Genomic DNA, 19,535 nt, shown 5'->3' on the forward strand with positions numbered 1-19,535 from the left:
ACGTGAGCCGATGCCAATGAACACAATGAGGCTTATGATAGTCTTCCTATTAACTCAACGAACGGTGCTTACCAGGTGCTCACTGACCCTAATTCTACATTCCTTTACACCGAGGCCATGTTGAGAAAATCGAGGTCGAGCAAGGCGTACTACACTAGAGTTTAGAGGGGCTTCATATGCACGGAATAGTGTACGGTCTCGTCCCAACAGAGCCCTGTTGGCAAACACCGAGGAGCGTTCTCCTGATGCGATTTCGGAGACCTCGGAACATCAAAGCTCGGCAGTCTTGGCTCCCTTGGTCTTCTGCTTGCCGCCATCCTTATTGTTGCCGGTTTCGGTGGAATGAGGCTTGTGAGGAGTCGTGAAAGGGCTCTACTCGTCTGTCGATGCGTGACCAGAAGCCGATCTGTCCGTCGACTTTTCTTCGCTGCTGGCCCATTGCTTGAAGGCGTCATATCCAGACTTAGCAAATAAGGCAGCACCACCTGCCTGCACCACTCTGTTGACGACCGCCGCTCCGTTTCCGCCCATCCTGGCGCTCTGGAGTGTGGCAAAGACGCCACCCGCGGCGACATTTCCGATTCCCGCTTGAGCCGCAGCAGCAGCCGAGCCTGTTGTCAGCAGGATAATTTAGATTCATTGTTCTCTAATGGTACTCGATATTGATCATTTGCAAGTAGAACACGTACCGGCAGCAATGCCTTGCGCTCCGAAGCCCGCCGTGCCTAACAGAAGGCCCGCAACAAAGGCGGGAGCGCGCATGGCAGCAACACCGACGGCGAGGCGTACCACCTGACCAGGGTTCTCAGACGCCCAAGACTTGGCCTGTGATTGCGGATGCACATCAGAATTTGGCCACTTGGGTTCCACCATCGAGCTCGCTAGTTACCTTTTCATACGCCCATCCGTAACCATTGCCAGCATTGCCGTTACCATCACCATCAGTGGCGCGTTGCTTCTCGTCTCCCGGCAGGAGGTCTGGGTGAAGTGGCAGCGTCTCCACGAGCTTCTCCGGCTCGGAAGCAGGCTTGTTGTCGCGACTCATCTTGAGCTGTTGGTGCTTCCGGTCTGTCTTGAGGTACGAAGTCGTAGACTTCTTGCTGACGGTTGAACCAGGGAATCCCGATGATGACTTACGTTGCTTCTGTACGAAGCACGCCAACAGGCCGATGATTGTGGACAGAAGAGACTCAAGGATTTGAGTATCAGAGTGGAAGAGAGAAGGAGAAGAACAAAAGGAAAAGAGAGAGGCCGAAAAGGAGGCAACCGGTTTCTTGGGTGCATTGAATTCCATACCAAAAAGGTTGAAGAGGGGCCTCCAACGTATTCCATGTGTCTGTACTACATATGACGCCCAATTTTAGGCTGCACCAGGCCTTTCCAGTCTGGCCCAGCCACACCACTGGATTTTCTTCCTTGCCGTGATTCGTGGGTTGGTTGGGCTTCCTGTTTGTTGGCCTTGGGTGTGGCCGCCCAGTATCTGTTCCTATTCGTCCTCGTCATCTCGGCGGTTAGACGCCCATGCAACTCTTATCCAAGGTAGACATCCAGACAATGCTCATTCCATCAGCTTCTGCCTGGCTGTTTTTCTTCCGTCTTCAACTTATACAAATTCAACATCCCAGCTGTTTCTCTCTTTGGTATCCCTTGACTTTACCCCCAGTCAATACCTGGCGTGTCTAAACTTGCAGAATGGCTGCAACAACTCAGTCCAGCCATACCAGCGCCGACTCCTCCTCAAATCCCGCCGAGTCTGCAGCCTCTCAACATGTCTGGAGTTTCAAGCCACCGCCGTTCGAGCCAGTTCAGTACATCCCGAAGAGAGATCGGGATGAAACCCGCGGATTTGCAGTTCTCGAGACCAGCGCCGTCGCCCACGAGCCGCTTAACAACGGCGGCAACCACTGGACGTTCTACCTCACCGTCGCCCCAAACCCCCTCGATCTTGAAGACAGGCGCCTGGTGCAACTCGACTCGACACCCAGCGGAACGCCCTCCGGTGGCGGAGGCAGCGGTTCCAAAGCAAACATCGTCATCAGCCTCCTCGAGGATCGGGAGTTCAGCCGGGCTCAGTGCATCTGCCGACTAAAGACCCGGGATTCTCTCACGATCGGCGATGTCGTCGACGCCATCACTGATCACGGGAGGGAAAAGTACGACTTTGACGACCGCGGGCGCGGCTGTAAGAAGTGGACGGCCGACCAGATGGATTTATTCTTGAAAGTAGGAATATTTCTCCAGGAAGACGATGTATCGAATGCCAAGAAGGACATGATGTTCCAATGGGACGCATTCCGGCGGTCTGGCGATCATTCGGAGTGGGCTCTTGGGATCTACTACTGATGAGCTGCTGATGGGATTGGGCATGCGATTGCGAAATCAGAAAAGCTCTAAAGGTATGAACCACGTCGGCGGTACTTCCTTAGATACATACGCCGGATTAGAGAGAAGCAAAGCATGTAGACTTTTATTTACTTCCGCCCAAGATGTAACAAATCGTGATGGTCTCCCTCATCGGCATGCCGAATGTGAACAACCCTCGCATCGTCGCGCAAACATGGCCAACGCGCACGCCACTGATCCGCTCATTGCAAGCAACTTTCAGTTATGGGCTGGCAGAGTTACCAACTATCAGATTTCCAGTATTCATTCTCTATTTGTATGCGTCAGTTCTAGGGTTCCGGGCTGAAGGTTCTCTGTTGGGAACTTCTGGGTAATGAGAAGTCAGCCCTCTTGATAATTCAAGGAAATTCACTCAGGTGATATGTTCAACAGCGACATTTCATTGAGTCCCTAAGTATAGAAGAGCGTAGAAACCCAGGACCATGAGTGTCCATGAGTGTCCATAGCATTCTAGAACATAGGCCAGGGACACCTCATCAGGGCAATTACTTGGCACCAAGCCACTAGCTAATTCACCAACCATGCCTGGGAAACTGGGCTAAACTCGCGTCGTGCTACTCGAGGAGAGAGAGGGGAGGGGTGTGTGTTATACACGGTTCTGTGAGACGTCAAACAGCTGCTTCGCCTGCTTCTTCAAGCACTGCCAATACATTGAGCAAACACGGGTAGGCCCTGGAGGCCGCTCTCTCATGAGACTGAATGCTTTATAGGTGCCGAATCCATCCCATTTTACCTGCCTATGCTCAGAGTTCTCCCAGTTGCCAATACATTCGCGTGGCGGTGGGCAGCACACAGTGAGTGCGTTATGCTAACACTCTATCATGCAAGCATCCAGAAGCCCCCCAAATGCCTTCCAAGGGGTATTGAGAAACAAGAAGTGTGGCCAAGTGGTCGTGGATAAGGACCACCCATCCGTATTGCCAAATCCCGAAGACAGAAATCAGTCCTCGGACTCCTGAGCCCCTGAACACGTAAAGTCGAATTCCCAGAAATCGACAATTGTAGTCGGTAGGTAGTCTGTTCAATACCCACTTCATGCCTTCAAAGTTGATAGCTGCCATCGTTCCATATATAACCTAGATATCCGTCTTTCCTTCTCGTCCTTTCAGTGGCCTCAAAAACTACCACAATACAACCTACTTCAAGACTTGCTCTCGAAGAAACACCGCTGCTCAGTAGCACCTTCTTTCTCTATCTACTCTGCCACTCGATAGCAAACAAGAAGAGTCCTCATTCCATCTCATCTCAACGTCCGTTCTTCATCCCATCCATATCACCGGTTGCTACCCAGAAGCAGCATCTACCCTCTCCACGTGAAAAGCAGCCCTGTGGCCTGAAGATCACGAGGAGCAATAAGCAGCCACGCTTCCTGCCTGTAGTCTGTAACCTTTTTTCTCCTTCTTGTCTTGTGGGCCCCTTTCGCAGTCAATCTGGTCGAAACTCCACCACTCCAGAGCATCAAAAACTTGAGTTTGGGTCCATGAACCAAGCCAGCTTTGACCGCCGGCCCCTCTTCCAACATCGAATCCACCATCTTGAAGTCAAGATTACCGGAAAGCAGCCCGGGTTCCCCCCTCACCTACACAGCCGTCAGCAGGTCTGATTGCAGACTCTTGTACTTCTCGTCCCGATCTCCTCTTGAGTAAGTTCCCCTCGCCCTTCTCCTTTGATCCATTCCCTTCCCCTACCTCTCCCAATGAATGGAGCAAGCCTCTTGGCCCAAGGGGAACCTGACCATGGAGTTCCACACACACACCCCCTCCACCATCTCTGAATCGCCCACCGTCTCTGAATCGTCCACATGCTATGAATCGTCCATGAGGAAGCCGTAAGTGCGGCCTAATTAGGCCGTTCAAGCCGGCGCCCTCTCATTGTACCAATGTACCTACTTCCCTAGACTATAAAAGACCCATCCTCCCCCCCCTTTCTTCCCAGACTTTCCCTCTCTAACTCTTCATCCACAGAAAAAGCATTGCAAATCACGCCAGACACCAAAGACTCAAGATCAAGAACTCTCAAGATTCTTTTGTTGGAACTTCACAAAGAAGACAAGAAAAGGCCCATACTCTCTCTGCCTACACACAAACCAGCTTTCATCAGCAAGCTGCCAAACCTTTCCCCTCCCAATCCCCCCCCTTACCAGCAACATCATTCCACACCAGAATACCACCCAAAGTTTGCCTCCCCATCAATCATCATGGCTTCGAAGATCCCTAACCAGCTCCTCGCCGTGGCTAGCATGACCGACCTCGACCAGACCGAGATTTGCCAGCTCAAGCAGGCCCTGGCGCAGGTCCAGGCCAAGATCGAGGTCCTCGAGGACCTCAGGGACCTCGAAGCGACCGAGGTCGCCCTCCTCCGGGCCCAGGTCGACGAGCTGACCAGGCTCGCTGAGGCCCTCCGCGAGAGAAACCGCCGCCTCGAGGGGGAACTCGCCCGTCTCCGCGACGAGGCGCAGCAGCTGGAGGAGGCCCTGGGGCATGCCTGCTTCAGCGAGCCCGAGCCTGAGCTAGAGAGCGAGCCCGAGCTTGAGCTCGACGACTTCGACTACGACTCCGAGTTCGACGGCGAGTCTTCCGTCCCGGTCTCGCCCGTCGACGACGAGGACGTCACTCTCGACCTCTACGGCTTGGACATCGACGACGACGCTAAGGACGGCGGCCTCGCTGTCTCGGACGGCGAAATCGATGTGTACACCGCGCACCGCAGATTCAACGGATGCGCCTCTGACGATTCCGGATTCGCCTAGACCGTCTCTTTGCGAGTCGAGTGTGGCATGGCTGCGGCGGATGTCTTTGAAGAGGGCGCCCATGGCCGCTTAAAGTGACGATAAGGAGTGATTTACGGCTTGAGTCGAAGGGGTTTGATAGTCCGAGCAGACATCTCCCATCAGTAAATGACGGGTTCATGGAGTCCTAGTGCGAGAGATTTTGAAATCTTGAAATGGCGTGCAAATGGACGGTGCCGCGAGGCGTGATCTGGAAGGAGAGCCTTGCGGGCCGAGTTGACGAAGAGGGGAATCTCTACATTATGACATTGACCGTCGAAGGGGTTCTTTACTTTCGACCATGGCATAGCGTAGAACAACATAGCATAGCCATAGTACAATATACGAAATAAGCTGATAAGTTCCCAGAGGAAATCCCCGTTATACACCCTCGTCCTCCATATCTTCATTTGCCCTCCCCAATCTCTCTCTACACCCCAAGTGCCGTCACCTCCCGGGCCCAAATCCCCCCTGACGCCCATCGTGGTGCCCATACCCTTCGTCTCCAATTGCAGGACTCACATCCCCCGCCCTCGGGCTCTGCGTGACCTCGCTACCCATCTCCACCGACGACCCGCCGTACCGCGGGCTGCTCGGCATCTCGCTCGCGTTCCCCGGGACCTCGAGCTCCGCGGCGTAGGCGTGCGCCGGGTGGACGTGATGGACCGGCGACGTCGGTGAGTCCAGGATCCCGGGCTTCGGCTCGGGCGACGAGTACGGCGTGTATCCCGGCAGCTCAGAGAAGGCGCTCTGGCGCGAGGCCTGCACGGCCTCTGCGGCCTCGCGCTCCCTCCTCTTCTGCTTCCGGTTCCGCCTCAGAACGAAGAAGACCCCGAGCCCGACGAGGGCTACCAGGCCGAGCACGCCCCCGACGACGCCGCCCGCGATGGCACCCGTGGGCGGGCCGTCGTCCTCTTTGGGCGCCAGCGTCGCCGTCGCCGTGGCGCTCGGCTCGACCACGAGGGTGTATCCGGGCGTATACACCGGGCGGCTGAGGGAGGGGTCGAAGATGTACTGGAGGTAGACATCGCTCCAGGCCCTCGGGGCTCGGAGGTTCGCGCCGCCGGACGCGGTGCCTCCGACGGCGGCGACGACCTGGGACGGCACGGGGGCGAGTCTTTGGGCAGCGCGCGCGTCGTAGCGGCCCGTGTAGTTCTGGGTGGCGAGGGAAAAGACCTCGACGGGCATGTGGTCGGCGCAGGTGTTGACGTTGCCGCCGGAGCCGTCGTTGCGGGTCTGCATGCCACCGACGAGCAGCAGGTTCTCGCCGACAGCGTGGCAGGTGTGGCCGTACATGCCGTCGGCGCGGGTGTGGACGAGGATCCAGCTGAAGGTAGGCAGGGTCAGGACCCAGACCTCCTCTGAAGTGATGGCAGTGGCGTAGTTCTCGACGCCGGCGATCATGTAGATGTTGTAAGAGGATGCGTCGGCGGCGGGGACGACCACGGCGCAGATGTCGGAGCGGCCGGCGGGGATGTCGGGGAGGCCGAAAGTCTCCTGGCGGAACCAGAAGCCCGTCTCAATGTCGTAGATGTCGACGAAGGAGAGGTTGATCTGGAGGTGTTAGTGCTTTTATACGTGTTTGTGTATGTGTGTGTGTAAAGAGAGAGAGAGAGAGAGAGAGAGAGAGAGAGAGAGAGAGAGAGAGAGAGAGAGAGAGAGAGAGAGGCCTACATTGACGTTCCCCGCGTTCGCGTTCTGCACACGGACGCCATACGGGGTAGGGTCGCGAGTGGTCTGGCCGCCAATGTTGACGATGATGCCCTTCTCGCCGACCGGCACGTGGACCATGGCGCCGTTCATGCGCGGGCCGACGTAGGTTGGGACCGAAATGTTGGCGAGCCTCGGCTGAGAGCGGTCCGCCGTGTCGAGCTCGAGCATTCCCTCGATGACTTGAGAAACAAATCAGCCGCAGTGTCACAAAAAGAGGCCAAGATTCGCGAGGCATGTCAGACCCGTTGACTTACATCGAAAGTCGGACGACGTGCCGTAGGCAGCATTCGCGGGAATGGACCGCCGCTGCGTGTACCCCTCAAAGATGTAGCTCCTGTTCAGCGCCGGTGCGTCGCAAAAGGCGGCCGCGCCGGGCCTGTCGACGATGCCGCCGTTGTTCGAGACGTCCCAACCATCCGCGCGGGACCACCGCTCGGTGTCGATATCGAACTCCCAGACAGCGGGCTCGGGGATGTCCCTGTCGGCGATGTAGGCTGGGTTCTCTTCGCTGTTGAAGGAGAACCAGCCGCCGAGCTGGTAGATCTTGCGGGTCGAGGCCGAGTACCACAGGGCGTGCTCGATCAGTCCGTTGGGGACGCCGGGAGCTTTGAAAATGGACGTGTAGGGACCTGACTCTTGGTTTGTGAAGTTGCCGGAGAGGTCCAGGACCAAGAGCTGGGTGTCTGGGGGAGTCGGACATGTTAGTTGGTGGGATGATCGGAGAGCTTGAGGGAGAACTTGCGCATCCCCGAGCCATAGTCCTTGGCCTCGGTGTTGTAGAAGGTCTTGCCGTTCCGCGGGACGTAGGTGTTGCCGCCGTCGATGTATATCTTGCCGTCGGCGTAGACACCTGTGAATGCCGTGAGAATTATGTGTATCAAGGAGGATTTGGGTATGACCTACTGGCATGCCTCCAAATCCGGCAAAAGTGCTGAGACAAGTCGTAGACGCTGCTGTTGACGGTGGGCGCCGGGACGGACGTCGGAGCGGAGAAGACGGACGAGGTAAGGACACCGGTACCGATGGCTGTACTCGAGGTCAGTAACTGTCTCTCCTCCAAGACGGCCACAGCGACAGCAGACCCCGATGCGACCGCAAGTAGCGAAACAAGCACCGAGATTCTCATGACGGGCAGCAGCTTTTGAAACGGAAAAGAAGAAAGCTGACGGGGGGAAGGCCAGAACTGCGGCCAGCCAGGGCGAGGAGGGGACGTGAACGGGTATTTGCAGGACCGGCGGTTGCGGTTCTGGGCTCCCAACCGCAGATAAAGAGGCTTCGGCCCCCTTCAAGTCATTGTTGGCGAGCAAGCAAGCAGAAGAGACGGGAGGGGGCGAGGAGATGCGGCGCCCGTCGCCGACGGTTGGCTGGATCGCCACGAAGGCCTGCAGTCTTGAAGGGGGTTTTGATAGACCCAACGAGGGGGGCGCCTGAGATATCGCGCACCCAGCCAGCCGTCAGAGGAACAGAGAAGAGGGCCAGAGAACGACACATTTCAAGCCTCAACATGCTTGTTTCGGCCGGTCTGGCCGACGATCGAATGAGAGACCATCAAGGACGCAGAAGGGAATGCGGCTGCCATTGGGCTGGTGTCGGCGATGGGGTGACGGGGTCGCGACGCCCATTTGTCGGGGGTGGTAGGACGAAGAACGGCCCCCAGCGTGCGAGTTCTTGTGGTAGAGACTACATGCAAGAAGCCAGAGCCTGCTTGCTTAGTCTCGAGCTGACGGCGGGCAGACAGCCTGTTTGGGAAGACGGCTGTCTCTGGTAGGACGCTGCAGAACTACCACGTTCGAAGCGAGAAGGAAGACCATTGTCCGTGAGGCGTGTGTACATGTGTGTGTGTGTGTGTGTATGACATGGTGTAGAGACAAGGCTGGTAGTGTTACTCGATGAGGTCGGCTCGTGATGGTTGGGAATGCTGAGACTGTCTGCTGTGAAACAAAGTCCCCAGACGTTGGCGACCGACTTATTGGAAGCGCTCAGTGCTCTCATTCAAGGTATGAGTGAGGTGAGAGGTGCCAGTCCAGTTCAGTGAGATCCCTCAGTAGCGCAGAGCTGCTTACTCAATTGGTTCTCGGTTTTTCCACCTCTCACTCTTTCTCTCACTCATCAGTCGCTCTCTCACTCACCTGTCCACTCACCTCCTCACTCACCGAGGTGAAGAAACCCAAACCAACAAGCCCTCCCACCTCCAAAAAATCCTATTTGCTGAAACCTTCATACCAACTCCTTCCTTACACACTACACCCCGGCCGATTCACCGCCCAAATATAACATGCGCAAGTTTTCCTCCCCGCGTTTCCCGCCCCGCGCCAATCACGTCCCTTCACCCGCCGGTCCGTCTCGCGCTGGCGTCCTGAAACCTGCTCACCTCCATGCCGTTTTGGGACTCGACTCGCTCGCGGCGGCAGGTCACAGGGCTGTTGCTTGTCATGTGCGACGATGCAGCGCGATAAAGCTCTCCCCCCTGTTTGAGGTGTCGAGCCGATAAGAAGGGGCCGGTCGTCCCTCGAATGCTGGACTGAACGGCTCCTTCATCTTGTGTTGTGGTACCAGAGAGATAGATTTCTGAACAATTGCGAACCAACATCATCTGCCTACTCTGTCTGTCAGTTTCATAGAACAGCCAACATGCCAGCCATTCTCTTCAACCAGTTCGTAACCCTGCCTCTCTCTCATCCCAATAACCAAACCCCCTCCGTCTAACACTTTCTCTAGGACTGCTTCGGTCGAGCCCCGACACAGCTCCAAGCCGATAACATCCCTAGCCACGCAATCGCAGACTGCATCATCCCAAGATCTGCCATCCGCCGCCGACTGCGCTGCCCACCTCCACCTTCTCGAGGCCTTCGTTACCCTCAATGAGACCATCCAAGACCTCGCCGTCGACGCCGGCCTCAGCCCCGATCGCGCGTGGGGCTCCTTCTGCAACCGCGCCGTCGCCCGCTTCGAAGAATCGAGCGCCCGGGGTTCGGCCGACCGGATGACGATGCCCCCCGTCGACGTGCTCATGGCGTGGCATGCTCTGATGCTGCACCCCAAGGCCTACGCGCGCTTCGTCGAGCTCGGCGGCAAGCTGGGCCTCGACGGCATGGACTGGTCTAGGATCGTGAGTGTTTCTCTTTCTCCCTCCCAACCCCTCCCTATTTCTCTGTCTCCCCTCCTGTGAATCCCGTGCTGACGGCCACTAGTCGACTTCAGCCGTCCCCGACGTCGATATCGACTCCCTCACGTCAGCCCACACCGGCATCTTCACCCTCCGCTCCTCGGCCGGCACCCCTCTCTTCACCTACCCCCTCGCCGCTGCCATCCGCCGCCAAGTCTCGTTTTCCTTGAAGATGACCCGCCACGCCTGGCTGCGCAGCCCTTCGCTCGCCTCGACCCTCGGCCGCGCCCGCGCCCGCTACGCCCGCTTCTTCCGCCTCATTGCCGCCCACCCGCGCACCGTCATGGTGCCCACCCTCGACGTCGACCTCGTCTGGCACACTCACCAGCTTGCGCCCGCCCGGTACCTCGCCCACTCGAAGCGCGCCGTCGGCCGGCTCGTCGACCACGACGACGAGATCGAGGACGCGACGCTCGGTGCGCTGTCGGCCGACATGCAGACACTCTGGGCCGACGCCTTCGGCGAGGCATACCACGTGTGCCTGTGCTGGGCCTGCGAGGGTGGGCGCGCAGGCGTCGACGCTGGGGTTGTTGCGGAGGCGCTGCGGGGCGAGCTGCCGTGCGCCGACCTCGCGTTCCCGAGATGCGATGATTGCGGCGCGCACCCTGAGAGCTGCTGTCCCGAGGTCGAGGGCGCCGCCGGGTGCGGGAGCGGATGCGGCGGTGGGTGCGGAGGGGAGGGCGGATGCGGGAGCTGCGGTGCGATGAGGTGAGGGTCAGTCACTACGTACGGTAGACACTAGACTGCATTGCGAGCGAAAGATTGGAAGTATCAACCATGATTGTTCATCTATATACTTACTATATATACCATTTCACCCATTCATGTCTGTTTGTCTTTTAATCTTCTTGTCTATCCGCTGTGTCAGTGCCATATGAGAAAGACTGGCAAAAACAAAAGAAATGCCTCGTGGCGGAATCGAACCGCCGATCTTCTCATGACACTAGAGTACTAGTGAGACGCTATACCACTTAGCCAACAAGGCGTGTTGTGTCATTGGTTGTTGTGAGTTGTGTATGATTTGTCATCCATGTAGAGAGGAAACCATGTTTGGGCAAGGCACGGGCAAAATGTTTATCCTGCATACCACCCGTCCTGCACAAGTCCCTGCATTAACTATCAAACCAACATCGATTTATTCAAGATAACCTGTACTCTATAGTGCTCTCTCCTAGGATATCCCCTCCCCCCATCCTATAAACAAGCCAAGATGTCAGGTCGTATTCCCACATTTTTCCAAAACTCTATTATAGCTGTGCAACAGTCATCAAAGTCATCAATAAGGGGTCCCCGACACCGTCTGCCCAATGGTCACCACAGAAAATGTCAGCACAGTGGCCTCGAGGCCCGCGGTCGACCCGCAGGAACAAGGGATGAACAGATGCCAGGGCCCTTATACCCCCGGAAACGTCGACCGAGAAGCCTTTTTCTTCGCTCCTTTTGGGAAGCAATGCCGTCCGTTGTTTCCATACTTGACCGGGTCTCTTGCCTGTGCGGTGAGTGGGATATGTGGGAGAGTCCGCCTCTCCCGGCTTGCTTCGCGGAATTGCCGCGACTTCGGGGCCGCCGCCGTGGGTATTGTTTTTAGACAATGCGAAGAAAATCCCCCCTCCTCCTTTTTCTTCCCCCGGAGACCTAACCCTATGTATCGTATGGTTGTTTATAGATTGTAGTTGAAGAGATTGTATAAAGAAGTCGGTCGTTGTCCCCTCGTTCTAAGTGTACTCTCGCTCATCGCCTCTTACTCTTTCTCCTCGTGCTTGTCCTCGTCCTCCTCCAGACCAACTTTGTTATCAGCAGACAGGCATAGTAAGCCCATCACTCTCTGGTTGAACACCGCCAACAAAATCTCCACGACTCGTTCCGCAACCTTTCATCCTACCATCCTACTCCTCCTCCCTCCCCTCCCCAAGGAAAGGAAAAAACTCACCAGGATGCGCGCTTCCACAGCCCTCGCGGCAACCGTCGCCATGTCCGCCAACGCCGCCGCCGCCACCGAGATCGCCGCCCACCCGTGGCTCGCCCCCGACGCCTCGGCCGTCCGCTCGCCCTGCCCGATGCTCAACTCCCTCGCCAACCACGGCTACCTCGCACGCGACGGCCGGGCCATCAGCATGGCGGACCTCATCTCGGGCCTGGGCTCGGCGCTGCACTTCAACGAGAGCCTCGTGCGCACGCTCGGCACCCCCGCGTTCGCCACGTCGACGACGGGCGACCCGACCACCTTCAACCTCGACGACATCGCCAAGCACAACGTCATCGAGCACGACGGCAGCCTGTCGCGCGCCGACTTCGCCGTCACCGGCGACGCAAAGACTTTCAACCAGACCGTCTGGGCCGAGACCAGGGGCTACCTCGAGGCCGGCGCCGCGGCGACGGTCGACACCAAGACCATGGCGACGGCGCGCAGCAAGCGCATCGCCACGGCGCAGGCCACGAACCCGTCGTTCGGGCTGACGTCGAGCCAGGTCACCGTGTCGCTGGGCGAGTCGGCCGTGATCCTCGGCACCATCGGCCAGAGCTTCAGCGAGCCCGCGGCGCCGCTCGAGTGGCTGAGGGTTGTCTTCGAGCAGGAGCGCCTGCCGTTCGCCGAGGGATGGACCACGTCGGAGACGGAGATCACGACGGCGCAGGTCCTGGGCCTGTCGCAGCGCATCGCCACCAGCGCCAGCAGCTAGATTGCCTGGAAAATATTATCATAATAGAAAAATAATTTTGTGTGAGCCTCCCCCAAGTGACTGACTCGAGGAGAGCGAAGCAAAGTGATGTTACCGCCGTCAGTCCCTCACCCCGGGTGTCGTGACTTGTCGGAATGGGGCTTTCTGAGTGGGAGAAAGACTCTATTCTTGCCGCCCAGGCATTGAACTGAGCCCACGCTAGAGAAGTGGATGTGATCTTGTATCGCATTGAAAGACCCATATCGAGAACTCCCAGCACTATGGGTATTCATGCGCCGTCCGTTAGAGGCTGCACCAGCTCAAGACTTGCTCAATTGCGCTTGTTCTGTACAGACTGGAAGGACTTTGGCTGACATGTCGTCTGCTAGAGGCTGGGGATCATCGCTAATGGAGTCAATATGGAAAGTGTCCAGCCAGCTCCAACCGAAGTCATGTAGCGGACTCAGTCAAGGCATGAGTGTGCGATGTCCGGCAATCGGACGTAGGAAGACATCGCCATTGCGGCGCGAGGACCAACCAAGGCAAAGAGATCACCCGTCATCATCGTCATCGTCCCAACACGGCCGCACAGAAGCCAGTCCGCCGGTGTTTGAGGATGAGGGAACCCCAGAGAAACAAAAACAAAACAAAAAAATTGGGGAACCGCATAACAGGTTGTGTCCGTCCTGAACACGCGGGGCTTTTCCTCCGAGGAGCCTTGCGGCGGTGGAAGAAAGTGTGGCCAGGCGTGACCGCTGCGGGAATCGGGGGATAGGGGCGCCGATCGGCGTTCCGGATGTGGGCGGGAGGCCATCATTTTCCCCACACCATGACGTTGGGTCTGGGGGGGGATGAGCTCAGAGCTGCCCAGAGCTGAGCTTCCAACTGAGTTTCGAGGGGAGCTTGGAGGCATAGAGCTATCCATCCGCGTACGAACATGTGACGTCAAACCGGTCGACCTTCTTATGGGGGACTCGTTGCTTTCTTAAAAGGAGACTCTTTCAGCCGCTTGGATGTCTCTTTCGACCTACATCCTCATCACACTTGTAAACAATCCATCTACATTATCTTACAGCCTTCTACGAGACTCAACTTCACCACCACCACCACCACCACCACCAAACTCAATTTGAACCAGCACAACCCATTCATCATGCCTCGCGACGGATCTGGAGCCTCTGACAACGCCATTGAGGCCGGCCACAACATCGTCCACGGCGCTGGCGAGGTCAAGGTTAGTCAGCCCATAACCCGCCAACCTCCCTCCCCCAAGTTCTCCAAGCCTTCAAATACTAACACCGACAACTTTAGGATTCCCACGTCGACCGCGCCGACAAGACCGCGCCCCTGCCCGAGGGCGAGAAGGGTCTCGCCATCGACGGCCTGAACGCCAGTGGCGGCCAGAGCCAAGGCCTTGCCCAGGGCCCCAACGTTGGCCAGGGCGGCAGACGCAACTGAAGTGCACATGCAAGGAGACGGGCACATATGCCATGGAGAACAGGGAGAGCGGAAGATATTGGACCACCCAGCGCAGCTGATGCGCAGCGAATGGTGGTGACTACGAACAGGTAGTCTAATGAGACATGAATAAATTATTCAAAAATAACACAACGTGCCCCCATTTGTCTCTCTGTGACGTATTTCAGTTATGGGAGCCTCTTACAGATCCCATCTCATCTATGAAATGTTGAAGAAGCACAGGCATCGTTTTTCAAAGCCCCCCTTGCCATCGGTACCCTGCCCAACTCCGCCAGGACTCTAATAAGAAGCTCCTAGCTGCCGGACCAGCGATATGGCTGAGGAACGGATATATCCCGAGCAAGGCATACACTTGTATCGTCAGCGGACCTTCACATAAACACACACACAAGCGCGCACACACACACACACAACCCATGTGAAGAGACAGGTGACGGGCACTCACGGCGGGCGACGGAATCCCACGACATCCATGAGCAGGCCAGGAAGAGGCAGGTCCGCGGGAACTCCAGGACTCCGCACGCCACGAGGACGAGGGCGAGGACTTGGTCCCCTCTCAGGCTGCTGCTGTTCATGGTGGTTATGGCGACGTATGGCACGCCCTGCGATGGGAGCGATAGTTACGACTTTTCCTCTCCGAGAGTTGGTTGGCCGTTGCAAAACAAAGCCCGACTTGCTTGGGGGCTAAACGACAACAAGAAGAGATGGATGGAGGGGGGAGCAACAAGTGGCGACGTCTCACGGAAATATAACCCCAATCTTGGGACAAACTCAAAAGATAGCCAGCGCCCATAATGTCTCACTCGAAGCCCGTCAAATCCCAATAGGCTTCCTTAAGACGCTGACGCAGCATTCCTTTGTTTGAGAAAAGCCATCAGGCACCAGTGGACGGGTGTGTACTGTATTGCAACATGCGACGAAACTCCAATTCGTGAGGACCTTCAGTCGTCCCTATTCTATGCCCATAATACCGGGTTCGCGGGTTGTTGCAGGGACATGGCAAAAAAGAAAAAGCCACCCCCCCCCCCCCCCCCCCCCCTCCCCACCGTTGACTTCTTTTTTTATCTATCCCGCCTTCATCATCATATCAAGGAAAACGCAAGCAAACATCATCCCAAAACCAGACAGACACACACACACTCTCCCTCCCCTCTCTCATGCCTCAAAGACCAAGACGACACCGTCGTCGCCCGCGGTGACGACCCTCTCCCCTGTCTCGCCCTGCACGAAACCCAGCACGCCGCCGCCCTCGCCGTCGCCGCGGTGTCCCCTCCACTCCTTCACCAGGCCGGCGTCCTGCGCGCGCAGGTCCCACCGCCTCACGACGCCGTCCATGCCGCACGTCGTCAGCAGCCACGTGTCCCGGACGAACTCGACCTTGACGACGCTGAACTCCTCGTGCGCGCCGGGAAGACTCCTCCGCACGGCGAAGCGCCGGCCCGCGTCGAACACGGTCACGCTCCCGTCCACGGACCCGGCCGCCAGCAGCGTCGACACCTGGCCCGGACCGCCGCCCATCGCCGTCGTGAAGCTCAGCGTCTCGATGCTGTCCGCCGCCGTCTGCAGCGCCGCGAGGATCTGCCCGCCCGCCGCCACGTCCGCGCCCGTCTTGCTCTTGCCGCCCCGGCCCGGCTGCGCGCTGCTCGCGAGCCTCGGCAGGCTGACGATGCGGATCGCGCCGCCCGCGCCGCCGACGGCGACGAGGGCGCCCTTGGGGTCGACGGCGACGCTGTACAGTCCGCCCTCGACCTCGAAGCGCTGGTCGTCGCCCGTCAGGGCCACCGTCGTCTGGCCGTTGCTGTCGACGAGGCCCTTGGCCGCCGCCTCGCCCCAGACGTCCCACACGTACAGGCTCGAGTCCTCGGCGACGGTGCACAGCAGGTTGCCGTCGGGCGTCCAGGCGCCGGCGGTGACGGGCGCCTGGTGCAGCCAGTAGGTCTGGACAAGCTGCAGGGCGTTGGCCGGGTTGCCTCCCGGCGCGTTGGCGACGTCGATGGTGTAGACCCAGACCGAGTTGTCGCTGGCGCCGAGGGCGATGGTGTTGGGGTAGCGCGGCGAGGGGCAGGGGGCGATCCAGTTGATCTCGGGCACCTCCTGGGCCTCGGCGATGAACTTGATCTGCACGGAGGCGGCCTCGGCGGTCGGAGAGTTGACGCGCATGGCGTGGACGCGCAGGCGGCCGTCCATGCCGCCGGTGACGAGGAAGTCGCCGTGCGGCTGGGTGAAGGCGATGGCATTGATCGAGTCGGTGTGGCCATCGATGGCGTAGATGCTCTCGAGGCCGGTGCTCTGCTGCTGCGAGTTGTCGCCCGAGTAGGAGGCGGGCAGGACGGGGCGCGAGGCGGCGGTGGCGGTGGACAAGAGGTAGCCCTTGCCTGGGGCGTCGTCGGTGTCGCCCTCAGAGCCGCCGGTGGCAATCAGGGTCGGATGGATGGGGTGCTGGGCGATGGCGAAGACGGAGTCCTTGTGGAGGTCGAAGTAGGCGATCGAGTCGTTCTGGAGGTTGATCTCCTCGTTGCCGTCGTTTTCGTCGTCCGAGTCCATCGGCATGTCCTCGTCGTCGACGTTCACCTCCTCGCCGACCTCGTCGGCCTCGAGCATCTCCGGCTCCGACTCATGGCCGTCATCGTGGGGGATGTTGGCGTTGTTGTCCTTGGAGGCGGACATTTCGACTGTTGTCTATGGGTTTATGTAGGTACTTTTTTTAATGTCTTTGATTCTGATCGTCTTTGTTTCTCCTCCGAGTCGTCTTTTGCGCAGGTGGTTTCGCACTTCTTCGGGTGATGCGCCTGCTGGGGTTGTCCTTCGTCCGAGATGTTTCGGTTCGTTTGTATGACGTCGCAAAGAGACCGCTGGGTATCGCTTCGTATTATGTATCAGCAGAAGCGAAGGCCGAAGCAGAGAGAGCAAGGTTGAATGCTTTATTAATCGTCGAGGGAGCTTCTGGGTGCTTGATAAGCAGGACTGCGCTCGGGAAGAATGATTTTTTTTCGCAGGCTGGATGGCGGGGTGGCGGGGTAATTTTCCTGCTCCCAAGATACCTACCCACCTGCCTACGTACCTGCTTGGGTAGGTACTTTAGGCACTGTAGGTACGTACCTAATTTCTTCTAGCAGAACCCTCAGGCGGTCCAGACTCCACTCTTCCCGGTGAACGCTCGCCGAAGAGTCATCGGCAACCCGCTATCCGTCATCCGTCTCGGTGGTCGGAGGGATTTTGTCGCCGGGACACCGGCCACACGGCGCTTGACCGGGCTACAATCGTCCGACTTTGACGCCCGGCGAAGAACTAGGTAGGTTGCTGTCTGGGCCCGGCTCATCACTCTCGTGAATTTACACTCGTCAGATTACGCCGGTGCTGAATCCCATACCACCAGTTGGAAGACAGCAAACCAACCCATTGCACTTTTCCCATGTCAACGACCTTAGCGGCGGGATGTAAATTCATTAGACTTTTATTTATATTTCCTCGAACTTATACGCTGGAAAGTCAGGTTTGTGCTTTGAAGCATCGCAAATAGGTAGGCTGCACGACACTGCGCCTGTTGGTCCCGCCACGCCTCTCCCTGAAAATGGGCGTTGTAACGCCCTCTACGCTGGTATGAAACGAATCCCATCTCGCGGCAGTGATATATCCAACTCCAACAAATCCCACTTCATTACACAGACTCCTCAAGAGTCTCGCATTCCAGCTCCCAGCCTCCCGGTCGGCTACTTCCGACCGCTGTCTGCGGGCAGTTCCGTCGGCCCCTCTCCCGTCCCTAGCTCTGCCACATGCGCCGGCGGTGTCCACCCCTTGAACTGCGTGTGGCCGCCTCCCATCGAAGGGTTCATCAGCACCTTGTCGTTCTGGTAGTAGCCCGCGATGTCTGTCCCCGTCATCTCCTGCAACGGCGGGGGTGTTTGCTGCTGTTGATGTTGCTGAGCGTATTGCTGTGTTTGGTACGCATAAGCGCCCTGCTCGCCGCCCACCGACGACTGCCCGTCCATCTCGGGCGCCGTCGGTGTCGTGTCGACGGGCTTCACGCCCGCGTACCGGTGCTTCCGCCGCCTCCACCACAAGAACAAACCCACGAGCGCCGCGATCACGACCACAGGGATGACGACCGCCACGGCGATAACGGCGCCCTGTGACAAACCCTCACTCACGCCCGACTCGCCGCTGCCGGCGGTGCCGGAGTTACCAGCTGCCGCCGCGGTTCCTGTCCCGGACGAAGTAGCGGCGGCTGTCGTGCCGCTTCCCGTCTCCGTCGCTGTCCCCGCCGTGGTTGCTGCCGCCGTAGTCGTCACCGACGTCGTCTTGGGTACGAGGTCACTCGCCTGGTACACCATCCTGATTCCCCATGCGTTCACGCCATCCCGGTTCTTCATTGTCACAGCCTGCGTAGCCACAGTGCCGTCGTCCGTCCGCGTGATGTCGACCACGGTTGCGGGGCCGGCCATCCACGTGCAGAATTGCGTCTCCCAGACGCCGGCGAGCGTCATGTCGTCCTCGACGCAGGACAGCGTCATGTCGCCGCGGTATGGACAGCAGGTGACGGTCGTGATGGAGCGGACGCCGCCATTGCGCGAGCATTGCGGTTGAGCGGTGTAGCCCGTCGGGCAGACGGTGCCGGGGGAGTAGAATGCCGAGCTGGCGCCGTTAAACTTGCTGGGCAGGCATTTCTGGTCGTTGTCGATGGCGTAGACGTTGTTTGTGAGATAGACGCCGGAGCAGGAGGACGCGGGCGGTGAGAAATCGGTCGGAAGGGGGTTTTCAGGGAACGTCGACGCAATATACGTTGTTTTTGTCGAAAGAGCCATCTTTGAGAGCGTGTGCGCGCGCCGTGTGTGTGTGTCAAAGCCGTAAAGAATTGTGAGGGCAAAAACTCGGAGGCGGATTAAGAGAAACAGGACTTTTTGTCCACGAAATATGTTCGTAACCGGGGTATATACCGACTCTCCCAGATAGAGGAATCTGCGATGAGGAGAGGCTATTCGCAACGAGCCAAGGGGACGACTTGAGGAGCAAATCCGACGTTAAACAAGCAAAAAGAGAGAAAAGGAGAAGAGTTGGGACAAGTTCAGCAGGGAACAAGGGAAAGCAGTCTGCTTTTTGACAAGATCGCTCCAGCTCACGCCCTCTGGGTCCCCCCGTTGAGTCCGCGCTGGCCAGTCAGACGGTCCCAATCCGACACCACGGCGGACGAACCCCATGTCTAGACTCTGGTCTGTGTTCCATCGCGTGCGACGTGAAGAGAGAGACCCCGGCCACGGCGGGCAACCAGCCGGGGGGTGTATGAAGGGGGCCTAGAAGAGGAGGGGGGGGGGGAGGCCAAGCATTTATCGCGGTGGACCATATCTCTCAGGCA

At 58.1% G+C, this 19,535-nt stretch overlaps 9 protein-coding genes across 9 annotated transcripts; 5 read left to right on the forward strand and 4 right to left on the reverse strand.

Moving 5' to 3' along the window:
• Window positions 1-63: 63 nt before the first annotated feature.
• Window positions 64-1,279, reverse strand: CDEST_07723 (Putative interferon alpha-inducible protein IFI6/IFI27). Its single transcript, XM_062923882.1, has 3 exons — window positions 890-1,279; window positions 690-825; window positions 64-611 (listed from the first exon to the last, which is right to left on the reverse strand). The coding sequence occupies exons 1-3, from the start codon at window positions 1,043-1,045 to the stop codon at window positions 373-375; spliced, it is 531 nt and encodes a 176-aa protein (XP_062779933.1). The 5' UTR covers window positions 1,046-1,279; the 3' UTR covers window positions 64-372.
• A 336-nt stretch (window positions 1,280-1,615) lies between these two features.
• On the forward strand, window positions 1,616-2,454 carry CDEST_07724 (uncharacterized protein). The gene has a single exon (XM_062923883.1). The coding sequence runs from the start codon at window positions 1,693-1,695 to the stop codon at window positions 2,341-2,343; it is 651 nt and encodes a 216-aa protein (XP_062779934.1). The 5' UTR covers window positions 1,616-1,692; the 3' UTR covers window positions 2,344-2,454.
• Window positions 2,455-4,600: 2,146 nt separating this feature from the next.
• On the forward strand, window positions 4,601-5,152 carry CDEST_07725 (uncharacterized protein; the record flags this gene model as incomplete). The annotated part of the gene is made up of 1 exon (XM_062923884.1): window positions 4,601-5,152. The coding sequence occupies one exon, from the start codon at window positions 4,601-4,603 to the stop codon at window positions 5,150-5,152; it is 552 nt and encodes a 183-aa protein (XP_062779935.1).
• A 465-nt stretch (window positions 5,153-5,617) lies between these two features.
• CDEST_07726 (Putative kelch-type beta propeller) lies at window positions 5,618-8,953 on the reverse strand (the record flags this gene model as incomplete). Its single annotated transcript, XM_062923885.1, has 5 exons — window positions 7,787-8,953; window positions 7,626-7,733; window positions 7,138-7,566; window positions 6,845-7,062; window positions 5,618-6,724 (listed from the first exon to the last, which is right to left on the reverse strand). Exons 1-5 carry the CDS (start codon window positions 8,007-8,009, stop codon window positions 5,618-5,620), a joined length of 2,085 nt encoding a protein of 694 aa, XP_062779936.1. The 5' UTR covers window positions 8,010-8,953.
• Window position 8,954: 1 nt separating this feature from the next.
• CDEST_07727 (Putative Glycine-rich domain-containing protein) lies at window positions 8,955-10,761 on the forward strand (the record flags this gene model as incomplete). Its single annotated transcript, XM_062923886.1, has 3 exons — window positions 8,955-9,537; window positions 9,602-9,992; window positions 10,075-10,761. Exons 1-3 carry the CDS (start codon window positions 9,515-9,517, stop codon window positions 10,759-10,761), a joined length of 1,101 nt encoding a protein of 366 aa, XP_062779937.1. The 5' UTR covers window positions 8,955-9,514.
• Window positions 10,762-11,187: 426 nt separating this feature from the next.
• CDEST_07728 (Putative chloroperoxidase) lies at window positions 11,188-12,793 on the forward strand. Its single transcript, XM_062923887.1, has one exon. The coding sequence runs from the start codon at window positions 11,984-11,986 to the stop codon at window positions 12,725-12,727; it is 744 nt and encodes a 247-aa protein (XP_062779938.1). The 5' UTR covers window positions 11,188-11,983; the 3' UTR covers window positions 12,728-12,793.
• Window positions 12,794-13,521: 728 nt separating this feature from the next.
• On the forward strand, window positions 13,522-14,313 carry CDEST_07729 (uncharacterized protein). The gene is made up of 2 exons (XM_062923888.1): window positions 13,522-13,940; window positions 14,018-14,313. The coding sequence occupies exons 1-2, from the start codon at window positions 13,860-13,862 to the stop codon at window positions 14,162-14,164; spliced, it is 228 nt and encodes a 75-aa protein (XP_062779939.1). The 5' UTR covers window positions 13,522-13,859; the 3' UTR covers window positions 14,165-14,313.
• A 925-nt stretch (window positions 14,314-15,238) lies between these two features.
• Window positions 15,239-17,206, reverse strand: CDEST_07730 (Putative WD40/YVTN repeat-like-containing domain superfamily). Its single transcript, XM_062923889.1, has one exon. The coding sequence runs from the start codon at window positions 16,850-16,852 to the stop codon at window positions 15,341-15,343; it is 1,512 nt and encodes a 503-aa protein (XP_062779940.1). The 5' UTR covers window positions 16,853-17,206; the 3' UTR covers window positions 15,239-15,340.
• A 406-nt stretch (window positions 17,207-17,612) lies between these two features.
• On the reverse strand, window positions 17,613-19,407 carry CDEST_07731 (uncharacterized protein). Its single transcript, XM_062923890.1, has one exon. The coding sequence runs from the start codon at window positions 18,985-18,987 to the stop codon at window positions 17,896-17,898; it is 1,092 nt and encodes a 363-aa protein (XP_062779941.1). The 5' UTR covers window positions 18,988-19,407; the 3' UTR covers window positions 17,613-17,895.
• Between the last annotated feature and the right edge of the window lie 128 nt (window positions 19,408-19,535).

This window comes from Colletotrichum destructivum, chromosome 5 (assembly GCF_034447905.1).
Source record: "Colletotrichum destructivum chromosome 5, complete sequence".
NCBI lineage: Eukaryota > Fungi > Ascomycota > Sordariomycetes > Glomerellales > Glomerellaceae > Colletotrichum > Colletotrichum destructivum.